We start from the raw sequence: 23,583 nt of genomic DNA on the forward strand, positions 1-23,583 counted from the left end.
TATACGTTTTAAATCAAATATGTAAATTATTAATATTATTATCAAAAAGTGAACATTTCCTAACAATAATTTGTACCAGGTCCTCATTCTTGGGTGAGCAATCTCATCCAAAAGATTAAATAACATCCATAACATTTAATATATATTTGCATGGAAATGCAACTTTCTTTAATAATCAAGTAAATAAGCGAGTAAAGTTAGTTAGCAATTTCTGTGATTGATTATTTTTCCTGGCGCTTGTGCAATCTGTGATCGACTCTTCAGGTCTGTTGGTTTTCAAGATGGCGCCGCTCGCATCTTCCACATGTGAATTGTTCAGTGAGGCAGTTCGGGCTGTTTTGGAAACGTGGCCGGTGCTACAAGTTAGTAAATTTACAACATTATATTTTGTAAATTATATATATCGTAGAATAGTGTCATATTTATTGTGTAAGCTTATGTTTATTCCGTATTTTACAAATTCAGAAACCAGACTGCTAACGTTAAGTGGTTAGCAAGTTAGCGCTGCCAAGTGTAAACACGACGCTGATATACAATAAACATACTGTCTTATCACGATATGTGTCCAGCTGCACGGGATTTGATCTTGAGCAGGTGCTGATCTATTGATTTGTAGCTTTGAGTGTTTTCTCGCAGATCGCGGTGGATAATGGTTTCGGGGGCGCGCACAGTCAGCAGAAAGCGGAGTGGATGGTGCACGCGCTGCAGCAGTACTTCATCGATAACGGTCAGAACCGGTCAATCAATAAATCAATCACTAACATAACGCTGTGTAGATCTGATGTCACAGCAAACCTACCTGTGCCTCCTCACAGATGAGCTGCAGCAGGACGAGGTGGAGGAGTTCATCTCTGACCTGATGAACAACGAGTTCGACACGCTCGTGGACGACGGCAGCTTGCCGCAGGTTTGATTTGTTGTTGAAGAGATATTAGTCTGTTTGTGTGTGTGTGTACTTGTTTATGCTACATTTGTGAGGACCAAACATCCCCACAAGGATAGTAAAACCTCACATTTTTGACTGTGGGAGAAGGGAAAAAAAATATTAAAAAATAATAAATGATGTTTATCTGAAGGTGTAACAATGCAAACTGTAAGCGGTAGGTTTAGGGTTGGGTCAAGGGATAGAAAACATTGTTTGGTTAGTATAAAAGTAATAAGTCTAAGGAAAGTCAACACAATTCACAGAAACAAATGTGTGTGTGTGTGTGTGTGTGTGTGTGTGAAACGGTCGCTCAGGTGGCGCAGAAGGTGTGTGAGATGTTCCGGCAGTGTCAGCAGGACAGACTGACGGAGGTCAGAGAGCAGATCAAGCAGCTGATTCAGAAGAAGAGCGCTGGGAGAGCAAAGGCCACACCTGCTAAAACACCTGCTGCTGCTGCTGATGATGATGATGATGAGAGTGAAGAAGATGAGGTATAGTATATTAGTGTGTGTATGTATGTGTGTGTATGTGTATATGGGGTGGTGATGGCGCAGTGGATAAGACGTATGCCATTGGTCGGAGAGACCTGGGTTCGAATCAACTGTGTGACACCAATGTGTCCCTGAGCAAGACACTTAACCTCTAGTTGCTCCAGAGGCGTGTGACCTCTGACATATATAGCAATTGTAAGTCGCTTTGGATAAAAGCGTCTGCTAAATGAATAAATGTAAATGTAAATGTATATATACACACACACACACACATACAGGTGGTGGTCATATAATTAGAATATCATAAAAAAGTTGATTTCACCTAATTCCATTCAAAAAGTGAAACTTGTATATTATATTCATTCATTACACACAGACTGATATATTTAAATGTTTATTTCTTTTAATTTTGATGATTATAACTGACAACTAAGGAAAATCCCAAATTCAGTATCTCAGAAAATTAGAATATAACTTAAGACCAATACAAAGAAAAAAGCTTTTTTGAAATCTTGGCCAAATAAAAAGTATAAAAATGAAAAGTATGAGCATGTACAGCACTCCATACATAGCTGGGGCTCCTTTTGCCTGAATTACTGCAGCAATGCGGCGTGGCATGGAGTCGAACAGTAGAGTTAGGGTCAAATTCTCTAACCACTAGGTCATTAATTACCCTATTAATGAATGGTACCACATTTTTGGAACTGGTTGATGTTATTTTTTTAACATGCAGTATTAGAAGCAGATGTCCTCTTCATGAGTTCTCTCTGGTTGTTTTTCTCAGGCTATGGAGTGTGATGGAGGTGCAGATGGAGCTCCAATCAACGGTGCAGCAGCGAAGGAGCAACATCCTCCTCATCGGGCCGCGAGTCATGAGGAAGAGGATGATGGCTGGACAGTTGTGCGCAGGAAGAAGTGACTGCACTTTATGTATTAGGACTGATACATTTCTTTATTTAAGACATTTTTAGGGCTTCTCTGTTTCTCCAGCCCTGAATACTTCTGTATTCACAACTATGATAAACTCCTGAAACCCACAGAATGGTGCATCTGACTAATGTTCAAACAGATGGATTTCCTCACTGGACCTCTTCCATGGGTTTCCTTTAGAAATGCTTCGTTTGGAGCACAGTCCAAACGAAGGAAATCAATCTAATCACAGACTAAGGAAATCAATTTGTGTATGCTTTGTAACTGGTCTGGTCTGGACATTTTCATGCCAAGCCAGGACTTGGTTAATGCCTGCACTGCTCCTTTATCGCCCTCTAGTGTCACTATAGTGTCACAGCAACAGTAAAATGCAGTGCTGGATTTTACAATGGAGAGTATTTGAGTTTTCAAACATAGTGTACAGGTTTTTGCTGAGCTTCATTGCTTCATAGTTTTTCTCACTATTATTGACGATGTTAAAACATGCTCCAATGTTACATTAAGGGGAACCACATGAAGATTATTTTACAAAAAAAAAATACTCCCATTATGACATCTGTGTTTGTAAGTGATCCTTTATTCTTCGGAGCTCAAGTCTTTATTGAATTCAGTCAAGTATTCATACAGTCTTGTGTATGTTCACAAACAAGCATTCCTCACATATTTGCAGACAAATATAAAAAGGTGAGGGTGTTTTTTTTTTTTTTGCAGATGGCATGTCAAGGCACTATTTTAACATAAATATGTGACCCTTCAACACAAATGATCGTACAATGAAAACTCAGACTATTCTCTCCATCATGTTCAGAGATCAAAGCTTCTTTAAATAAATATATAAAAAAACAACACAGGTTTGAGGTTCTAGCTAGGTGTGTGCTCAGATACTGTATCTCCTGTAGGTTTACCTTAGCAGTGAGTTTATGCTCTGAAAGGTGGATGTGTGCACCAAGTGATCAGACGAACCTAAATGACACAGTGAACACAAGGAAAACAGCGCGTTAGGAGTTGATCCAGGGGTGCTGCAGACACTCGGCGGCTGTAGCGCGGTTCTCTGGGATGAACTCAAACATGGTGAGCAGGAAGTCACTGAACTGTGCTGCTTGATCCAGCGGCCACTCGTACTTCTCTAGTAACACCTCGAACAGCCCCCACGGCTTCAGGTTGGAGATGTGCCTCAGTTCACCTACACAAACACAAACTCAGTCAAAACATTCTCATGCAAACTTAAGAACAAAACGGCATGCAAATGTCAAGGTGGCCTTAAACACTTAAAGATTCTCTGTAGATTTACAATCCAAATTTTCACATTTTAGATTTTATTAAAAGATCATTTGTAACCTATATATATATAAATATTTAAAATTGATAAAGTAATTCTAAAATATATTAATAGTCATAAAATACATTGGAAATTTTGTAATGTATTTTTTTTAATAAAAATATCTAAAATGTGGTTAAAAATATATAATACATAGTTATAAAATGGATAATATATAGTTATTTTATAAGAATGAACACACATACATGTTAGCATGGATGGATAGATAGATCCTACTGAGGGAAGTTGTGGCCTAATGGTTAGAGGGTTGGACTCCCAATCGAAGGGTTTCGAAGGGTTGTGGGTTCTAGTCTCGGGCCGGACGGAATTGTGGGTGGGGGGAGTGCATGAACAGCTCTCTCTCCACCTTCAATACCACGACTTAGGTGCCCTTGAGCAAGGCATCGCTCCCCGGGCGCCCCAGCATAAATGGCTGCCCACTGCTCTGTGTGTGCGTGCGTGTGTGTGTGTGTGTGCGCATTTCGGATGGGTTAAATGCAGAGCACAAATTCTGAGTATGGGTCACCATACTTGGCTGAATGTCACTTCACTTTTTTTTTTCACTTACTAAAGTGGCATTTCAAGTGGCATTTCAAACATCTTGTTTCTGGAGTCAGGTCCACAGGCATTTCAAGGGATTTTTATCTTCGGTCTAATGAGAGATTTCACTGGTTCTTGTGACTAGTGACAATAAAGGACTACTACTAGATGGAGGTATTTGTCGTTCTATAGCAGTGGACACAAGGAATGTATTCATTCAATTATACATTCAGTACAATAGGAGCAGTCATGCTCTGTTACTGGAGTTAGGAAACATGAGAAGCTCTTTCTCAGTGGCTTCTTCAGCAAGGATGTTCTGAGCTAATAATATCCTGACTATTCATCACACGTCTGCGAAAAACCTTTTGAGAAGAAGCACTAAACAACTGAAGCTGCACACTACAATGTTCTGCCGTTTGTGTATGACCTAATGATGACTGAATCTCATCAAGCTCTTCATGCTAACCCTTTTTTTTTTTTATGAAAAGTGACTCAGGCATGTTCTTCATCAGATTCACCCCCGACATTCAGGCAAATCTAGATGTTTGAATCGCAGGAGAATTCAAACTTCCAGATTAGCATTTTGTACAGGGAAATGTTTAAGAATAGTGTTTGCTGATCTCTCACCTCTTCTGTTGAAGTATTCTCTGGAGTATCTGCCTGACAGGGCGAAGTGTGGAGGAATAGGACCCAGCAGCTCAATGATGTGAGCTATGTGATCTAGAAAATAATACAAAATAATTTTTTTATGTTTTTTTTTTTTTTTTTACACTCTGCATTTATGTGATAAAACATACAGTAAAAACAAAAATATTGTGAAATACTATTAGAATTGAAAATAACTAGCACTTTCAAATGATTAATCGCAGCCAAATGAAAAGTCTTTTTTTACATAATATATGTGTGTGTACTGTGTATATTTATTATGCATATAAATACACACATACAGCATATATTTAGAAAATATTTACATGTATATATTCATATAAATTATATCAAAATTAAATATATTTAATACATAAAAGTCACATATTTTTCTTAAATATATACATGCATGTGTATGTATTGACATATGCATAATAAATATATACAGTACACACACATATATTATATAAACAAAAACTTTTCATTTCGGGTTGCGATTAATCATCATTATTCGTTTGACAGACCTAAAAATAACTGATTTCTATTTCAATATTTGAAATATAATTTATTCATGTGATGCAAAGCTGAATATTCATCATCATTACTCTCATCTTCAGCATCACATGATCCTTCAGAAATCATTTGGATTTGCAGCTCAAGAAAAATTTCTTATTATAATCGATGTTAAAAAACAGTTGTGCTGCTTCATATTTTTGTAGAAACATTGTTACATATTTTTCATGGAGTCGTCAATAACTAGAAAGCTCAGAACAACTATTTATTTGAAATGGAAATCTTTGTTAACATTATAAATGCTTTAACTGGGACTTTTGATCAATTTAATGCATCCTAGCTGAATAAAATATTAATTTATAAAAATAAAAAAAAATAAAAATAATACTGATCCCAAACCTTTTGATTCATGAACCAAGCCTAAAGTTCTGAGACTGATGCAAATCAAAGCAGCGACCTATAGTCAGTGAACAGAAGTAACCCTGGAGGACGTCTGAGAGCACTGACCTTCATCTCGAGTGTAGTCCTCTCCTGAGTGAGGCTCAAACAGATAGTCTCCGGTCGCCAACTCAAACGCCTGTGAAGACACATCACATTACTGCTCTCTCACAAGCTCAAATCTACATCCTGACCATTCTCTAAGTGTCTTTATGGACAAGCAGATGCTAGATCCACACTGAATGAGTTCGTACCATACACGCAGTGCTCCATATGTCAGCGGGGGGTCCGTACTCGGCTCCGATCAGCACCTCTAGAGCTCGGTACTGACGCGTCTGGATGTCCTCGGTAAAGTGCTTGTGCTGATGTGGAGGAGAGGACATCAGTAAACATCACCAGCTCTTTGTGTTCGAACACCTGATGTGATCCATAATTCACTTTTTACTCACCACCCAGCATGCATTGCCTAGATCTGCAATCTTGATGCGTATTTTATCTGCGTTCTGAGGTTCTAGAGGATTCACTAAGAAATCAGCAGCAGAGTATGCTGTGGGGAAAAAACAGACCATTTTAAGATTGATGTGAAATTTTCAGCAACATAATTACAGCCAACAGAAGATATTGGACACTTCATTTAAGATATCAAGCCCATAGAGAGCAGCAGTTGGGTTCCAGAAGCAAGAATCCACTTTATTTTCTCCTCAGGGGAATTGATTTTGAACGATAACTTACAAACTTTTAAAACAGATCTACTATGAGCTTGTTAATCAATGCTGTATGCTTTGGTTAAAGCCATCAGTCACATTATTTCAACTTTACTTTTAAAACTGTTTTCAATCCAAGTGAACAAATATAATATCCATAATTCTGCAACAACATCTCTACTAATTATAGAATGTAATATATACACACACACACACACACACACACACACACACACACACACACTTATGATGCCTAAACAGTTTCTTGAGACACTCTGTAAATTTAGATCGCAAATGCATTTCAAACTTTGCAAATTTTAGATAATAAATTAGTCAAACCACACCAAAAAATCTCTTTAGCGCCACCCACCCAATCCCATGAAGCACTGCAATGACATAAGACAAAATGTCTTTATGCATAAAATACATGTTTTGCAATAAAAGTAAAATATATATATTAATTCTACACACATTTGTACCAAGATTTGCTTTCTATTTATCAATTGTTTTAAATTTGACTGAGCCACTTTCACAGACTCTGATGATGTGTCTGCAGTTACTAACATCCTAAATCTTGTTAAGTCTTAATATTTCAAAAAAAATTTTAAAACATGAATGGTCATTTTTTAACACTACATTTTCTAATACATTAAATGACAGAAGATTAGTCACAGCTGCAGTGTGTTTCTAATATAACAGCTGATGGATTGACAGCTAATTTGACATCTTTCTCTCTTCTGATCACCATCATCAGCCTCTCAGTATTTTCTTCTCTCTTAGAAACCCGTTTTCTTGTTACTGTGGCAAATGGGAATGGAAAAATGATGCGTTGTGGTTTCCGTTCACCATTACAGAAGTTTACCGAACTAAGAGGAATTCTCAGAACCTCACAAATGTGGAAAAGGACCTTTATGTTGTTTAAAATGCTTTATTTCTTTCTCTTATTAAACCTGTTGAGTACAGTCTTACACCTGTGTCTTTTTGTCAGATTTCCAAACATTACTAATGCTGATTAACCTGTAGCTGGTTGGTTTGGTTCATGGTTTGTTATTTAAAGACTGTAATACAAAGACTCTTTATTATGGGAATAACAAATTGGGGAAAATACTTCCAGGACAAAGGCTGCTGATAAAGTGGCTGATAAAGTGGCCAGACACACGCTGTTGGTTGATTTCCATCAGCTCAAAGCACAGTACGTACTGTTGGGAGAGAGCAGTGAGCGCTCTGTGGAGTATCCGGACAGAGCCGACTCCGAGGTAGCTGACAGGATGGAGCCAGACATGCCGGACAGACCCGATCCAGGGCTGGAGAAGCGCAGGGGTCCGAAGCCGTTACAGCCCTCCTCCAACCACGACAAGCCTGATTCTGGACTGTGTTTATTCAGAGCTCCTATAAAGTGTCCGTTACCGTTCACTGTGACACACAAAGAGAAAAACATGCTGAATCCTTCAGAGGAAGTCAAGTTTGATTTATCTATACAGCGTTTCCATAAAATATGATTTCAATGCAACTTTACAGAAAGTTAGTGTCATGTCTAAAATGACTTGGTGCTTTAACAGAACAATTCTTGAGCTGGGTGACATGCATATAAATCATATAAATTATCCTCTGGATTTACATGGTTTGATTTGTTAATCTGTGTCCAAACGTGATTTATTTTCTTAGGATTCAGCTGAATATTAAAGAAACTTGGAGGGGCTAAAACCATCACAGTTCATCAAAATCTGCTTCAGAGGTTTTGGAGTCTGGATGAAAACATGATTGGTTGTCATTAGTGAATATCTCATTTGTTGAAAAGAAGTCTGATATGAGTTTAGCATTTTCATCAGCAGTTAAGCAATGATGTTGAATTCAATTACCAACATCGTGTTAATAGATGGGTTTCCATCCAAATGTGATGAGAATCTTTAAAAAGTTCACAAAAGGGCAATAAACAATAAAACGCAAATAAGGTGCATTTCCATCAAGCTGCTCGAGCAGATGGAGGTGGTAGTGGTAACCAACAGTAAATAAAGCACCATCAGCAGAAACAGACGATTAGTCACATGGGTTTAAATGTTAGCTATGTCAGAATTTGTTTTCCGAAATTACGTTTCCGCCTTTCATAATTCACATCAACTCTCAAAAACCACCTCATGCGAGCATTAAAACTTGTTTGCGAATTAACTATTTATTTCCCCCCAAAATTTTGAATTTCTATCACTCCTTTTTGTTGCGACACTTCAAAATGTACAGAAAAACTGTGATGGAAACATAATAGAGACAAGACTGACATAATCACTATATTGTCTATCCTAACTGTGTTTGTAAAATGGCTCATATCCTGGGAAAGATTTTGGTCATATCATCATATGGTCAAAAGCAGTTTAATCAGGGCACTTTTATCTAGAAACTGTTTTAATGTGTCAATATTTTAATTTTAGCTTCATTCAGGAATGTTCTTGTGTTCAAAAACTGCCAGACTCCGCAGAATGAAACTGAACACAGGGGTCTTGAGATGTTTTTTTTTTTTTTAACAGCATCTTGACAGCATCTTAAAACGCAACAAAAGGCTGAAAACTTAAAGAGATGCACTGCATCAAAAACAGCTATGTAGCACACAGAACAATGCACAAGTAAAACTGTAGATCATTCACCTCTTCATTGCCCTTAGGTCCACAAACTATGAGCTGTAACATACAAAATGTCTCTAAGGATTATATTTATCCTCACCTCAAATCACACTTTCTGACAAATTAAATTCCAAGACTTTTCTAGTCATTGGTGATTAATTACTAGATAAGACTTTGTTTTTTTTTTTTTTTTCTAATTTATGAGGCAATTTATTTTTGGCAAAACAATTTATTTTGCCAAAAAATGTTAAATAAATAAATAAAATTCCCTAATCTTAATAGTCATGAAAATTACCAAAAATCCACAAACATTTTTAAAGATAATATAACTAAAGATAACTAAAATTAGGGCTGCACAATTAATCTAATTTCTAATCGTGATTACAAATATGGATGCGACAATAACGTAATCGTGCAAAGTCCACTTATGTTTTTCTGCGTGCTTAAGCATTTTTTTCTTTTTACATGTTATCTCAAGGGTTTTTCCCATTATCTTAATTTTAGTATAGCATTATAATACCATTCATATTTTTACTTTTTATCATTTAAAGAACCAATCCTATAGTTTTTTAGTTTGTGTTTTCAGCTTGTTTATTTAAAAAATAAGGCATGCGGTTGCATCAAACAATGGTATATACATCATTCACTGTAAATTGTGATAATCATAATTAATAATCAATATTACAATTTCAAGGAAATAATCTACAATTATGATTTTTGTCATAATTGTGCAGCCCCAACTAAAAAAAAAGAAAAAAAAAAGACTGATGCAGCTTCTGCTTTTTTGCATAAATCACTCAAACGTTTCGTTCTTTTTAAAATTCATCTTAATGTTCTACATGTCATTTTGCATGTGCAAATGGTTCATAACATCAGTTCATTAATTAGATTTCCATTTGATGGCCATTAATGCTGGATAATACTGTTTACAGAAATGAAAACACTTTGGCACTTGACTTGAGTAAAAGATTTGTTTGCTCTGGGACATTGGAGTGATGTTTTCTTTACTCAGGAGCAAGAGGAGGCGTGCATAATGGATGTCTCATTATTTTCTGGCTTGAAATATAGATGAAAATAAATGGAACTGATTTGACACATTAATCATGTTTATGTTTTTTCCTCAATGTTGTACATAATCTTTCAAATGCTCACAGAATTCCCCACAAGGTATTTTACTTCATTTTTGAAGTAATAATGTTTTAAAAACAACTATTTCAGTAACTCTCAGTAATTCTCCTCTTGTGCATGCTGAAAACAGTTTATATAAATGTATCTCACTTTGTGCGTGTTTGTCGTCACCCTCTCCATCCTCGCTGAGCCTCCTGAGCGCTCGTGTGTTTCCGGAAGCATCCAGTGGCAAAACTCCATCCAACTCCTCCATCCTCTGCAGATCCAACAGCCTCTCGTCCAACAGACGCTGCTGCCGTTTGGCTTTCCTCTTCAACTTCTTCTTCTTATTCTTAGATAATTTACCCATCTAGACGCAAACACACATGGGCAAAAAAGTTGAACATTTTTGTAATGTTTTTTTTTATTACAAAACCAAGCTAATTTCAAAAACAAACATTAGGTCTAATGTTAGCTGATCAACCTGTGCAATAACGATTATGTTTGCAAGAGCAAACTAATCTCACACACTTATAATGGTTAATATGTTTCTCGTACAAACAGAATGCATCAAATCAGTTAATGGAGAAGTTCACCACAAAATGAAAACTGGCTGAACGTTTACTCACTCTCAGTCCATTTAATATGTAGATGAGTTTGTTTCTTCATTAAAAATTTTGCTTTAGATGACTTTGGACGCTCTGCAGTAAATGGGTGCCATCAGAATGACAGTCTAAAAAGCTGATAACAACATCACAATAATCTGTTATTAAGATGTTTTTAACTTCAAAACGTTGCTTCTGTCTATAATCCATAACATTGATTGTTTTCCAGTGAAATCTGAATCATGAGAGAAATATGCACAGATCAAACATCATTTACAAGTGAAAACAGTAAAAACGGTTCAAAACAAATGTGTCAGATATATGGTATTTTGGCCCGAAGTGATTAAATGAAGGGTTTGTTTCTTACAAACATCCAGCTTTTCGCTTCACATGAGATAAATTGATGGATTGGAGTTGTGTGGATTACTTGTGGATCATTTTAATGTTTTTAATAAGCTGTTGGACTCTCATTCTGACAGCACCCATTCAATGCAGAGGATCCATTGGCCAGAAAGTGATGTAATGCTAATCCTTTTCCGATGCAGAAACAAACTCATCTACATCTTCGATGGCCAGAGTGTGAGATTAATTTTGGCAAATTTTCACTTTTGGGTAAACTATTCTTTTAACAAGGTTGCTGGTTCAAACAAAAAATAAAAAAATTATCCACTGTGTCCTTGATCTAAACACTTCACCTTTACCAAGTTACTCCAAGAGATCTGTCATTGGTTCGTCAACCTTAGGCACAGTTGTCAGCAGTGGCATGCAAAGACATTATTTTATTTAGTTACAGAAGACAAACGGTGTGCATTGATAGTGATTTTCGTGACATGTTGTCCAGGCATCCTATCGAAACGATTCACTCATTTTTGATGCTCTAAGCTTACACTGACGCAGCATAAAGTGAATTCTGCCACGGGGGATATCTGACACCCCTGCACCATTTCCAGCTCAGGGACTATTTTGGGCCGTCAGCTCTGTTGCCGTGTCTGTTGTTTGGTCGAGCCGTGACACGTCTGCTCTTCTGAGCCCAGTCTTACAGAACTGACCTGATGAACCTCTGCGTCTGGAGCTGTCTGTAAAACTACTGCAGCTACTTATAAATGAGACTTCCTGCTGTAGGTGCAGATATACATTTATTAGAAGTACTCAAGTGTATTCCAGGACTTATGCTCTGGTTACTGCATATCAAATAAACTGGGTCACTGTATTCTAAAGGGGTCAGAAAGGTGCATGCAATACCGTCTGTTATGGACACTGCTCACAGTCTGAAGAAAAGAGGAGTAAAGCTTTCTAGAATACAAACGCACTCGGAAGATACGAACCTCGTTCAGTAAAAATACTGGAGATAATTTGGATAATTACTCTTTTTAAAGAGTAATTTCTTTAGGTAGTTGCCATTTATTCAAGAAATCAAGATGAACAAGATGAAAAGGTATACTAATATTTTCTTTTTATTTTGTTTATCATAATCCTTATCAATAGATTTTGTTGTAATAATTAATTAATGATAAGGAGAGTAATATTGAGATGAGACATGCAGAAAAAATATTGTTTGGATAATTACTTTTTCTGAATGTAAAAGCCATTCATCAAGAATGAAACCAGTAGCCTAATATTTAAAATGGAGCAAAACAAATATAAAAATGCACTAGTTATTTTATTTATTATTTTTGTATTATTTTATCACAGCATTGAATATTACAGTATTATTATTAAAATATTTATACGTATGATACAACAAGAAAGAAAACAATTAAAAGCCAGTTTGGCATATTGGTTATTGGGCAGTTTAAATGTAAAATTCAATATCTGTTTCGTCTTAAAAATGCAATACCTTCCAATAATGTAACACCGTCCCAAGCTAATACTTTTGAGATATCTTATCTTTCAACATCTCTTTTCTCATCTCAGTGCCGGAGACAGCCTTGCTTTTCGACATTCATCTCATTTATATTCAGAAGAGAGGAAAATGTGACAGTAATTCGTGAAATCACTCTCAACCATGCAGAGGTGGTGACTGAAATAAGAAAAGCAGAATAGAGGCAGCGGGAACGCAGCGGATCTCTGTCTGGCTGTCATGACGTGAGAAAAGATAATGCTCCTGTCTGAGAACAGCTTACTGCACTGCTCTTTTCTCACTTCTAAAATAGTTACTTTGAACTTTTCTTCTAAAAAATAAAAGAGGAAAATGAATCGAAATGCAGAATGATCAGATGAAGAACGATAGCTAGCTGGTTTAATGCTCCAGCATGCAAACACCTCTGAAAGGTCTAATATTGTTAGTGAACAGTTAACGGTATAAAATTAACACATCTGTGAGACAGCAAAGAGCATCAAGAACAAATCCACTGACTGGAGCAAACCAAGAGAAATGGTTTCTCCATGCACAGAGCATTTAAACATATACTCTGTGGGTTTACACTTGAATAAAACTGGCATATGATAAGTTATCAGCCAAAACGGTGCATTCTTACGAAAATCAGAGCATATTTTGAGCATAAGTCGAATTGTCTTTTCCCAGATCAGTGGATCTGACCCTGGCCATGGAGATTCGCCCGTTTCCCAGAGGTTCATGCCGTATATCTACATAGGCAAGGGTGGGTTAGGGTACAGCAGGCAGATTAAAACAATCATGTGTCATTTTCACCACCAAAAAACTACATCCTCTTTGTATTTCAGCAGGCACAACTCTGAACGTACCTGTTTTTCCCTTGGGGCCGTGCTAACTGCCATCAGAACGGGAGAGGAAAGAGGGAAGGGACAGAAAACCACAATGATAATAATTATAATAATTTAAAATAAAAACAAAACAGAGAAAGAAAAGATAGGACACCAGTTAGAAAGCAAACAGATGACAGAGAAGAAATGAGAAATGATTGGCATATTCTTTACAGAAGCAGAGGTGAAATGACGACCAGCATGCAGATCAATTTAATGGCACATTGGTAGTCGATTCAAAGTTAAAAGCACACGCAAATTACTTTCTTATTGGCCTTCTTACCTTTGAAACCAAGAAAAAATCACTTGAAAGGTAACCCCTAATTCTATGTCCTGGACTCAATTACTGAGGAGAAACAACTGTGCTTCTGCTCAAATCCACACGAAGGCAAATCTGTTTGAAAAAATACTGACCATCACCGCTACTGTAAACCTGCATGTAGGGCTGCAACTACTAAACATTATAATTAATAATAAAATTCAGTTATGGTTTGAAAAAGCAAAGCACAGCTGATCATTAGATGTCAACTAATTGTTAGGTCAAAATCACTGCCAGACAGCAGATTGTGTTGTTATCATTTATCTCAAATCATATCACTCTTTTAGAAACTTCAGGGTGCACAGAAGTCTGTGAATAAATAACCAGCCAATCCTTGATATTCATTTGGTCCAAGTTTTCACAAAAGTATAAACCCAATCTATGTTAAACCAGCCTCAAATTTTAATGTCATTAAAAGGTTAGTTCACCCAAAAATTAAATTACCCCATGATTTACTCAACCTCAAATCACCCTAGTTGTATATGACTTTCTTCTTTCAGACGAATACAATCACAGTTATATTAAAAACGTACTAGCCCTTCCTAGATTTATAATGGAAGTGAATCGGGGTCAAGTTTTTGAAGCGCTCCACACGCGCTCCACACGACTCCAGGGGGTTCGAGAATCAAGTCAAGGCCGGGGGAAATTTGTGCAGCAGAGCCAGATAACGAACGTACATGCACACTGCCGGAGCGTTTCTTGTTCTCGAGTCAGGAACCGGTTGCATCGGTTTTCGGATCACCAGTACACTGAACCGAGAGGTGTTTCTGTCAGACGCGTCCAATTCGAGAACCGAGGAGCTGATGATACTGCGCATGCTTGATTCAGCGAGAAGCTGACTGACACAGAGCGGGTCTGAACTGAACTGATTCTTTTTGATGAATGTACCGAACTGATTCTGTGCTAATGTTATGATCTCTGTCCACTGGGTTAATGGGTTATTTTAAAACAGTTACTTATCAAACAGATGGATTTAGAAATAAAGCCCTGCCTCTAATAAAAGCCTACTTAAAAATAGAAGCCAGTTACCTTCTGCAGTTCAGGTAAATAAAGGCCCCGGCTTTTATTTGAGGAATTACGGTATAGTAATCACTTTACAGAACCTATATATATATATATATATATTAGGGATACACCGATGTATCGGCACCAATATTTATCGGACGATTTTTGATTATTTTAAAAGCGATGAGCATATCTGAATATTTGTTCTGCTTTCTTTGTATGTATGTATTACATGGATTGTTACCGATGTCTGGTGAAAATTTCATGTCAGCAGCACCTTTAAAAATAAATTTACTGAGAAAAATGGCTTCAATAATTACTTTACCCGATGTATATACACATGTATACCTAAAATGGCTTAAGGGTAAATCATGGGATCATTTCCATTTTTGGGTGAACTATCCCTTTTTTTTAGGTTGTCATTAAAAGACATTTCTTAGCACAATGTAAAATATCAGTGAATAATTTTTTTTTACATCTTATTTATACATGAATTATCTAAATTATCTAAAAAATAAAAAGAAACTGGAGCAGAGACTTGGTTTTATCCATCAGTTGTTGATTGGACACGGATTTTATACAGATCTGTAGGTATTGATTGTAATTGATTGTAAAAAAAAGGGTCTGGTTTTAAAAGGACTACATTTTGGACAAGTTTGACATACATCGCTGGACAGAAGCCTGCGCAAAATTACAAGGTCAAAGTATTTAAAAATGAAACATGCAAAAAATTCACAGCAAGACCAAAAACTTGAATTTAGATTAACTCTAAATTCTAAATGAACTCTCATTTAATGCCGACTTAAAATTAATAAAAGAACCTTCAAATATTTAATTCACATGTAGAAATCTTCATATCGAAGAAAACTAATTAATTATAGATCATGTGTAAAGTTAAGAACGATGCTTATATTAGATTCAGAGGTTTACAAATAAAATGAGACATGGGTATGGATACAAATTCAGTCCGGTTTCACATTAAAGAAAACAAAAACAAATAATTAAAACAAATTAATTGTAATCTAAATGTATGTTTCACACCATCTAAACTGCAAGCAACAAAATGAACTGCATTACAGTGATGAAGATTGGAAGTGAGCAGTAGTGAGATAAAAGTAGAAAGCTCCCATTCAAAGCACTCAGACAGCTTGATTATAGAGGGAGAGATGTAGTTTTGTCTTCACAGACATGCAACTGACTTTCTAAATAACTCTGGATTGCAGTGGTGGACTACTCGTAGTCTCACTAATGTGCAGTAGACCAGACTTTGAGTATCCTTGATTAATGTCATTGTATGCTGCTCATCACTTTATATTTTATATATTTTATAATGTATTTTGTCCATTTAATACTGAATGTATTTATTATGCAAGCATTAAATGAGTCATACATGAATCTGAAGGAAGTGTAAAGTCTCAGGTGACACTAAAGTGAGTTTCAGGTGAGCCTGATGTGAGTCACACACTTTAAAGAATAAGAACTGTACCGGAGGAGCCAGAAGGGGGCGGAGCTCCGGTCTTCTGCCATAACGTGGCCTCTGCCGCCAGTCGTCTCACATACACCTCATTCACATCCAGCAGGATATTCTCTGGCTTTATGTCTGTGTGGATGATCTTGCATTTTGTGTGCAAGTAATCCAAGCCCTCCAGAACCTGGAGAAGAGAAATAAGACACGTATGAATCAGTCCAACGCTTTTGATGGAGTTGCACTGTATATACCGAATACTAGGGATGGGTGATATGGCCTTAAAATTTTATCACAATAATTTCTGATATTTATTGCAATAATGAAATCAATAATTCAAGGAAGCCTGTTTCTTAACAGAAAAGTATTATCTTTCCTATTTTTACCCAAAATAGGGTGTTGTGAGCATTATGCTGTGTTCACACCAAACGCGAATAGAGCGTCACGTTCGTGTCTAACGCGTCTAGTTTGCCGCTTGAACATTTTGAATGTATTCGCTCGTCTAGAGCGAAATAGACACGCATAGAAAGCAAAAGTTTGAAGTGAAATTGATGCACGTCCGAGGCGAAATCTGCTTCTTGTGGGAGGGCCAAGGCAGTTGTCTGTTTGCAAGATGGCTAATGTTGATCGAACATACGGGGCTTTTCCACTTTTCCCTGCACACGTCCTCTGAATAAACACATTATCTTGTTAGCGAAAAGTATCTGTAGGCTATATTAGGGGGGAAATAGTTATAAAAAACAGCGGGAAGGTCGATAAACTTCTACGTGACTGAAACATTTAATGTGTATTTACAACACACTCTTCCAAGCGAGGTCCTTTTTATTCCTGAAATATTACCTTGTGTGTGATACTTGTGTCATATAGCTCCGGTTGACTGCTGACTGACAACATCAGTCGTTCCTCCATGTTGAATGAGTGACTCCTGAGCAGGCTCCTAATTGGTTAATGCGGCGCGATTTGACGCCAAAGTTCAAATTTTTCAACTTGGGCGGCAGACGCGAATTTGCGTCAAACGCTAAATGCACAAAAAGCTCCATTCACAAGTATTGTGCCAGACGCTCAATTCGCGTTAATGAGGTCAATTCGCGTCTACCGCACCACGCTAAACACCTCATTTGCGCCGCAAGACCTCCAGACACGCTTAAACGTGTCTTTACATTGACTTAACATTGAAATCATTCACACCAGATGCTCTATTCGCGTTTGGTGTGAACACAACATTACACACATAATGTAATGACCGTTTAATTAATACTGGAAGCCAGAGGGCGCCGTTGTGCAGAAACTCCACATATTCATAGAAGTAACGGATAAAGGAGAAAGGTATCAAGTGATCGCTGTAGCTGAATAAAACACAGATAGTTAGATTTTAACTGAGGAAACCTGAAGACAATAAATATGCGACTGCACAAAATATATGGAATCTTCGTTGTTCAAGCTATCTTGAGTATTTTTATAAGGATAAAGAATATTTATAATGCATCATTGTATATAATGCTACAAAATAGTACGATTTCTGCCTTATTCTGTGATATGAGAACACATCTGGTCACAAAAATAAGTTATTTCAAACACTTGACTATGTTATGAAGTTTAAGCATGACAAAAAGAATGACAATAAATAATATCTTTGTTGGACAACAGTTTTGTAAACAGACTCATACACATGTAAAACTGTATCGCACACGTGCTACTGTAGTACAATTTTTTTCTCACTGTACAGCCCTATCCAAACCGGTTCCAGATTGTAGAAGGAGCTGCTCAATTTCACTACAGCCTTCCTTCACGTCAAGAACTAGACTTTATCGTTCATATCGCAGGAATAATAATTCTCATCGTGGGGAGAATTTTTAGCGGTATATCGCAAACAATTAGATATTGCCCATCCCTATAGTATACTGGTAAAACAAGTCTGAGAAATAGATTTTACTATTTGACTAGACATTTTTAAATGTCAATATGGATGTAAAAGACCCACCTGTCGTAGAATGCTCTTCACACAGACCATAGGCAAACCCATGTAGTTTGATTTGATGATCCATTTCAACAGCTGGTGACCGAGCACCTCTAGTACCATACACACATCTGAGAGGTCAAAGAGTCAAGGACAGAGTCTGTGATTGTTAAACCACACAGAGACAGCTATTGAAATAAATACAATGTCATCATGTTCTACAAATGTCCCAAAGCAAGTAAGCGACGCAATTTCATTATAGATACGCAATCGGTGGTAATACTCATGGTGTTTTCAAGTGGTGTTTTTCACCATTTCATTTGATTCAAATAACAAAATATGAACAGACATTCACAAAAAACAAAACAAAAACACCAAAATAAATATTGCTTAACCTGGAGTAATTATGACAGAATTATATTAATATTTATAATAAAAAATAATTTAAAAAATGGAACTTGTGCAGTACTTCATTTGACAATATATATATATATATATATATATATATATAAAATTCTGTGTAAAGATGTTGATATATTCGCATTTAACTGAATTTTAAAAGATTGTTTAAATTGTTAAAGTTTTATTAATTACATTGATTAGACATGCTTATTTATGATTAAAATTTTATGAACCCATTCAAATGGAATAAAAAATTTAGAAAAAAAGAAAAATTAATTTGTGAAAATATAAAATACAACTTGTGGGGAGGACAATGGGATTCATTGGGCAAAATTCAAAAAAGTTTGAAAGTAGAGGTGAAGAGATATATATATATTTTTTTTAGCTTTTTTTTAAATGACTAATTGTGCACAATAAGAACAAGAACATGTTTTAAAATGTAAATGAAGGTTAATATTGACTTATAACAGAAGTGCAAAAACTTGAGCAAGTGACAGCAGCAGTAAAGGATACGAACACCATTGACACCAGAGATTTTAAAGTCATCAATGAGCTGAACTATCCTCTCTCGTTTGGGGTCTGTGGGGTCGCTGTCTCGCACCTGAGGAAAAATTCTGTCAGGATATATATTTGTTTTAAAATGCATCCAAAATTCTAATGTATTCAGTCCTCAGACTTACACATCTCAGTAGTTTAATCTCATCCAGTGCAGTCTCAGTGTAGTGCTGGGCACTTTTAACCACTTTCAGTGCCACAAACCGTTTCCGCCTACAGACAAATGTCAAATAATGTTGAATTCATGCAGACCAATCCATACATGTCTATCTGGCTGACTATTCATAATCTGACATCGGCTTACATCTCAACATTTAGAGACTGTACATCTAGTTCCAGCAGTTTAATCTCAGGGATTAGGATTCATGTACATCCCAGCATGTTAAGTACTCACTGTAGATCCCAGCACAGCCATACAGTGGAGAAATGACCCCATCCTAGTTTTCTGACCACATGATATCTGCCATTAAACAGGTCTCCAATCTTCACTGGATAATACCCTCCTGAACAAATAAAATATTGTTACATATACAAAATAAACGTCATTATCAGTCACTGCATTAATGAAGCTATTTTACAGCAGCTTTAAATGTAGGTTATCAGATCAGAACTCAAGAGACAGAACTATTTGTTCTATTTATTTGCAATATTAGTTTTTTTATTATTATTAATTATTAATATACTGCTCTAAATACTTTGTTTCATAAAGCGAAGCTGTTTTGCATGGTTATTATCGTAAATTAGAACTAAAAGTTTTAAAAATATTTATTTTTAAATAATAATATTAGATAAAAAAATCTTAACTTAACAAATATATTTAAATACTGCCTTGCATTAAAATTACTACTTTGGAAATAATACTCTAAAAATTTTAACTGAAATAAAAATAAATTCAACCTAAATAGTAATACTTAAATATTATAAAATCACATAACAAAAATACTAAAAACTATACTGAAATTAATAAAATTAATTGAATTTTTAAAATAAATTTAATTGAATTAAAGCTAATTCAAAATATTAATAAAAACTATAATAGTTTTAAATAACACTAGAATAACATTGTTTTGCTGTGATACCAGATTAATTTTTTGTTATGAATAATCTAATTTTTTTGTGTCAATGTTCCAAATAAAAATAGAAAATTGTGAAATGAAATGAAGGACTTTTCATTTCAAAAGTAGTTAATTGACTGGATATATATATATATATATATATATATATATATATATATATAGATATAGATATATAAATTATAATATAGAATTATAATTCTATAATTCTAAACAGGCATTATAGAACGGTAAGGAAATATATATTTTTTATATTTTATTAATTCTTCAGCAAAATGAACTGTGATGAGATACACATCAATTACTGTGACCTATATCACAGTGTATGTATTTTTCCACGGCAAGAATTGTTGATACCGCCTCTTTAAGTTGAACATTAAAGATAAATCAATATCATCTATAAAGCAAATATTAACTTAAAACCAATTTCTTATGATCATAATTATCCTACCTTTACAGTAATCTGACGGATTCTCTTGTTCTTCATCATCTGACCCGAGTAATTCTGCTGGGGGCGGGGAAAAGTCTGGAGGGGGAGGGCTCAGAGCTAGTGGTGGGGTCGTCTGATTGGCCGGGGCCTGTGGAGTGGGAGGAGTCGTGGAGAGAACGGCAGGTAGACCCAGTGAAGGTACTGTGGGAGTGGAAGATGTGTCTGGAGATGAGAAGACGGTGGGTGAGGAAACAACTGTGATGGGAACTGAGTGAGGGATGGGGGCAGGAGGCTGCAGGTCTGGAGGGCTCTGGGAGAGGTTTAACGGGGGCGTCGGGGGCGACTCTGGAGGCGTGCCAGATCTGTGGATGGTGAGGATGTGACACAGTTCATCTGAAGAGGGGATCTGGGGTCTGTAGAGCACAGAAAAAGAAAATCAAAGAAAAAGAGATGTTTAATAGATACAACATCTGCTGGTTGACATCCTGTGGGAAAGAACATTCTTCTACAAAACGTAGATGCAGCCATGTTTAACGGAGCAGAATGTTACTATTTTTAATCAAGATTCGCTGATGACAACTCCATAAATAATAAATCAACAGCTACTACTTTTCATAAGCAATCTCCAGCTGTGACTTTCATATCTAGGGCTTATTTTTTCACTCAAAGAACATAGTCTTTAACCATCTGTGCGATTGAAAACATCAATGCACCATTTTAATAAAAAGCCCCTCTGTGTCTCAGTCTACCGAGCTTTTATTAAACGGCCAATAAGTACATCTAAAAGGGGTTTGCAACAGTGACCAAACAATATGGATTTTTCTTGATGCTGATATCTAGAGAGCAGGGTTGCCAACAGAATGGCTAACATAAACATATAATATGTTATGGATTGCACACATTGTAATGCACAAGAACATTCAGACATCTGGGAAGACAGAATACAGTTCATACCGATTGTGATTATATATATAATAATAATACTAATATTTTTCAATATTTACTGACTTGGCATGTAGCACATCTATTATTAGTCACATACAAAAATTGTAACAATTTTATTTTATCATCATATAAAAATATACAATCTACATCAAATATAAAAATATAAAATACAATACACCTGTGCACAATCTGTGGTTCCTATCCATAATGCACGTATGTGCAATATGTACCTAATGTGTATTGTTACGATTTTTCCAGGGATGTGTTAAAATAGGTCCCACATGCATGGACTGGGAGGGAGGGAGGGAGGGAGGGCCATGAGTCAATATACTTATCTGGAGAAGTGACTCCCATGGCCACCCTCCTATATATTTTTAGCAGCATCTCAGAGAGCAGAAACCCAGATCTGGATCCTGCCCAGTTATACACACTCACCCCAGCTCCAAACTAGAGATCTCCACTGCTGCTGCCTCTGCTTTACGGTGCTTCTTGTTTTTCTTTTTCTGTTTTTTGCAGTGGCTGTTCTGGGGAAGGCTGTTGTCGCTGCTGGATACTGCCATGCATCAGAGAAAATATCATATAACATAATACATATTAGACATGCTGTTATAGGCACCCCCACCCCCAATTCACTACACATGAGCAACTAATGGAGGACAGTCCACCAACAATTTGAGGATATCACATCGCCAACAGCCTATATGACTCTATTAATCCCATGCATTTAACAATAACCAACCGAATAATTCAATAAATCAGTGTGAATCCAAATATTAGATCCTCTAAACGTGCTCGCGCTTAGCTTCACCGCTAACATTAGTCATCAAAACAAGCGTCATTTTAACCCTCCGACAAGCGACATTGTTGTATTTATCCTCAAGACACATAACACATCCCCAAACAATAACATATTTTGGCCTGTCTGGCTGTTTTTAATGAAAACACTCACCGTTCATCGATATCATCGGGACAGCTGTCACCTCACGCACATTCGCTTCAGACGGTTCTGCGCATGCGCACTCAGACAGCACTGTAGTTACAGCAGCTCGTGCAATTGAAATAGGACTGCACGAGGACATTATTTTTTCTGAATATTAGGCTTACTAAACATCGAGCAAAATATATTTTTCCAGCCAAGTCATTAAAGCGTTATCTTATTTCAAATTAGTGAAATAGAACATGGAAATGACGTATTTGTTTCTAATATGAAGCCAGAAATTTTCGTAAAAATTGTTCGGAATGAAAAAATAAATAAATAAATACTCTTTTACCTTTTGTTCTTTAATATTTTGAACTGGTTTAGCTTTATATTAAGTTTTTAATTTAAATGTTAAGTTTTTTTATTTTGTTGTATGCATTTGTCATAATACATTATTTTTAATTTGTTAAATGTGTATAATATTTATAGACTTTTAGCTTTTAGTTTTGGATCTGATAGTAGTTGTTTTAATACTTCAGTTGATTGCTTCTGTTGTGCACATTTGTAAGTCGCAATATATATATATATATATATATATATATATATATATATATATATATATATATATATTATTATATATATATATATATATATATATATATATGCAGTAATTGCTGCTAAAATGTAATTTTTAATATTTTGGGGTAAACTACGGACAGAAAAAAGATATATGTGGATGAGTTTGTTTCTTCAACAGCACATATTATCACTTGCTCACCAATTAAGGCCATATAGTCTAATTTAGTAGGGACATAGGTACATGTGCCTTCCAATATCCAGCGACTACTAAATTATCTCTAGTAATAATTTTGATCAAATAATTAACTATTTGTGTATGTTAACCACTGTTGTTGTAATTAAGGCCCAAAGAAAAAAAACTGTAGGTTACATTTATGGGTTGAGT

General features: G+C 36.0%; 2 protein-coding genes across 2 annotated transcripts; one reads left to right on the forward strand and one right to left on the reverse strand.

Annotated features, from left to right (window-relative positions):
• The first annotated feature begins 229 nt into the window (after nucleotides 1–229).
• Nucleotides 230–3,192, forward strand: tsr2 (TSR2 ribosome maturation factor). The gene is made up of 5 exons (XM_026269136.1): nucleotides 230–362; nucleotides 637–727; nucleotides 816–907; nucleotides 1,240–1,416; nucleotides 2,201–3,192. The coding sequence occupies exons 1-5, from the start codon at nucleotides 282–284 to the stop codon at nucleotides 2,333–2,335; spliced, it is 576 nt and encodes a 191-aa protein (XP_026124921.1). The 5' UTR covers nucleotides 230–281; the 3' UTR covers nucleotides 2,336–3,192.
• Nucleotides 3,040–22,731, reverse strand: LOC113107015 (SRSF protein kinase 3-like). Its single transcript, XM_026269133.1, has 16 exons — nucleotides 22,650–22,731; nucleotides 22,136–22,253; nucleotides 20,777–21,168; nucleotides 19,647–19,755; nucleotides 19,378–19,465; nucleotides 19,211–19,298; nucleotides 18,320–18,426; nucleotides 16,360–16,525; nucleotides 13,532–13,557; nucleotides 10,395–10,593; nucleotides 7,705–7,917; nucleotides 6,250–6,347; nucleotides 6,055–6,162; nucleotides 5,870–5,939; nucleotides 4,832–4,924; nucleotides 3,040–3,529 (listed from the first exon to the last, which is right to left on the reverse strand). Exons 1-16 carry the CDS (start codon nucleotides 22,663–22,665, stop codon nucleotides 3,345–3,347), a joined length of 2,076 nt encoding a protein of 691 aa, XP_026124918.1. The 5' UTR covers nucleotides 22,666–22,731; the 3' UTR covers nucleotides 3,040–3,344.
• Between the last annotated feature and the right edge of the window lie 852 nt (nucleotides 22,732–23,583).

The sequence above is a fragment of the Carassius auratus genome, chromosome 8, assembly GCF_003368295.1.
Source record: "Carassius auratus strain Wakin chromosome 8, ASM336829v1, whole genome shotgun sequence".
Classification (NCBI taxonomy): domain Eukaryota; kingdom Metazoa; phylum Chordata; class Actinopteri; order Cypriniformes; family Cyprinidae; genus Carassius; species Carassius auratus.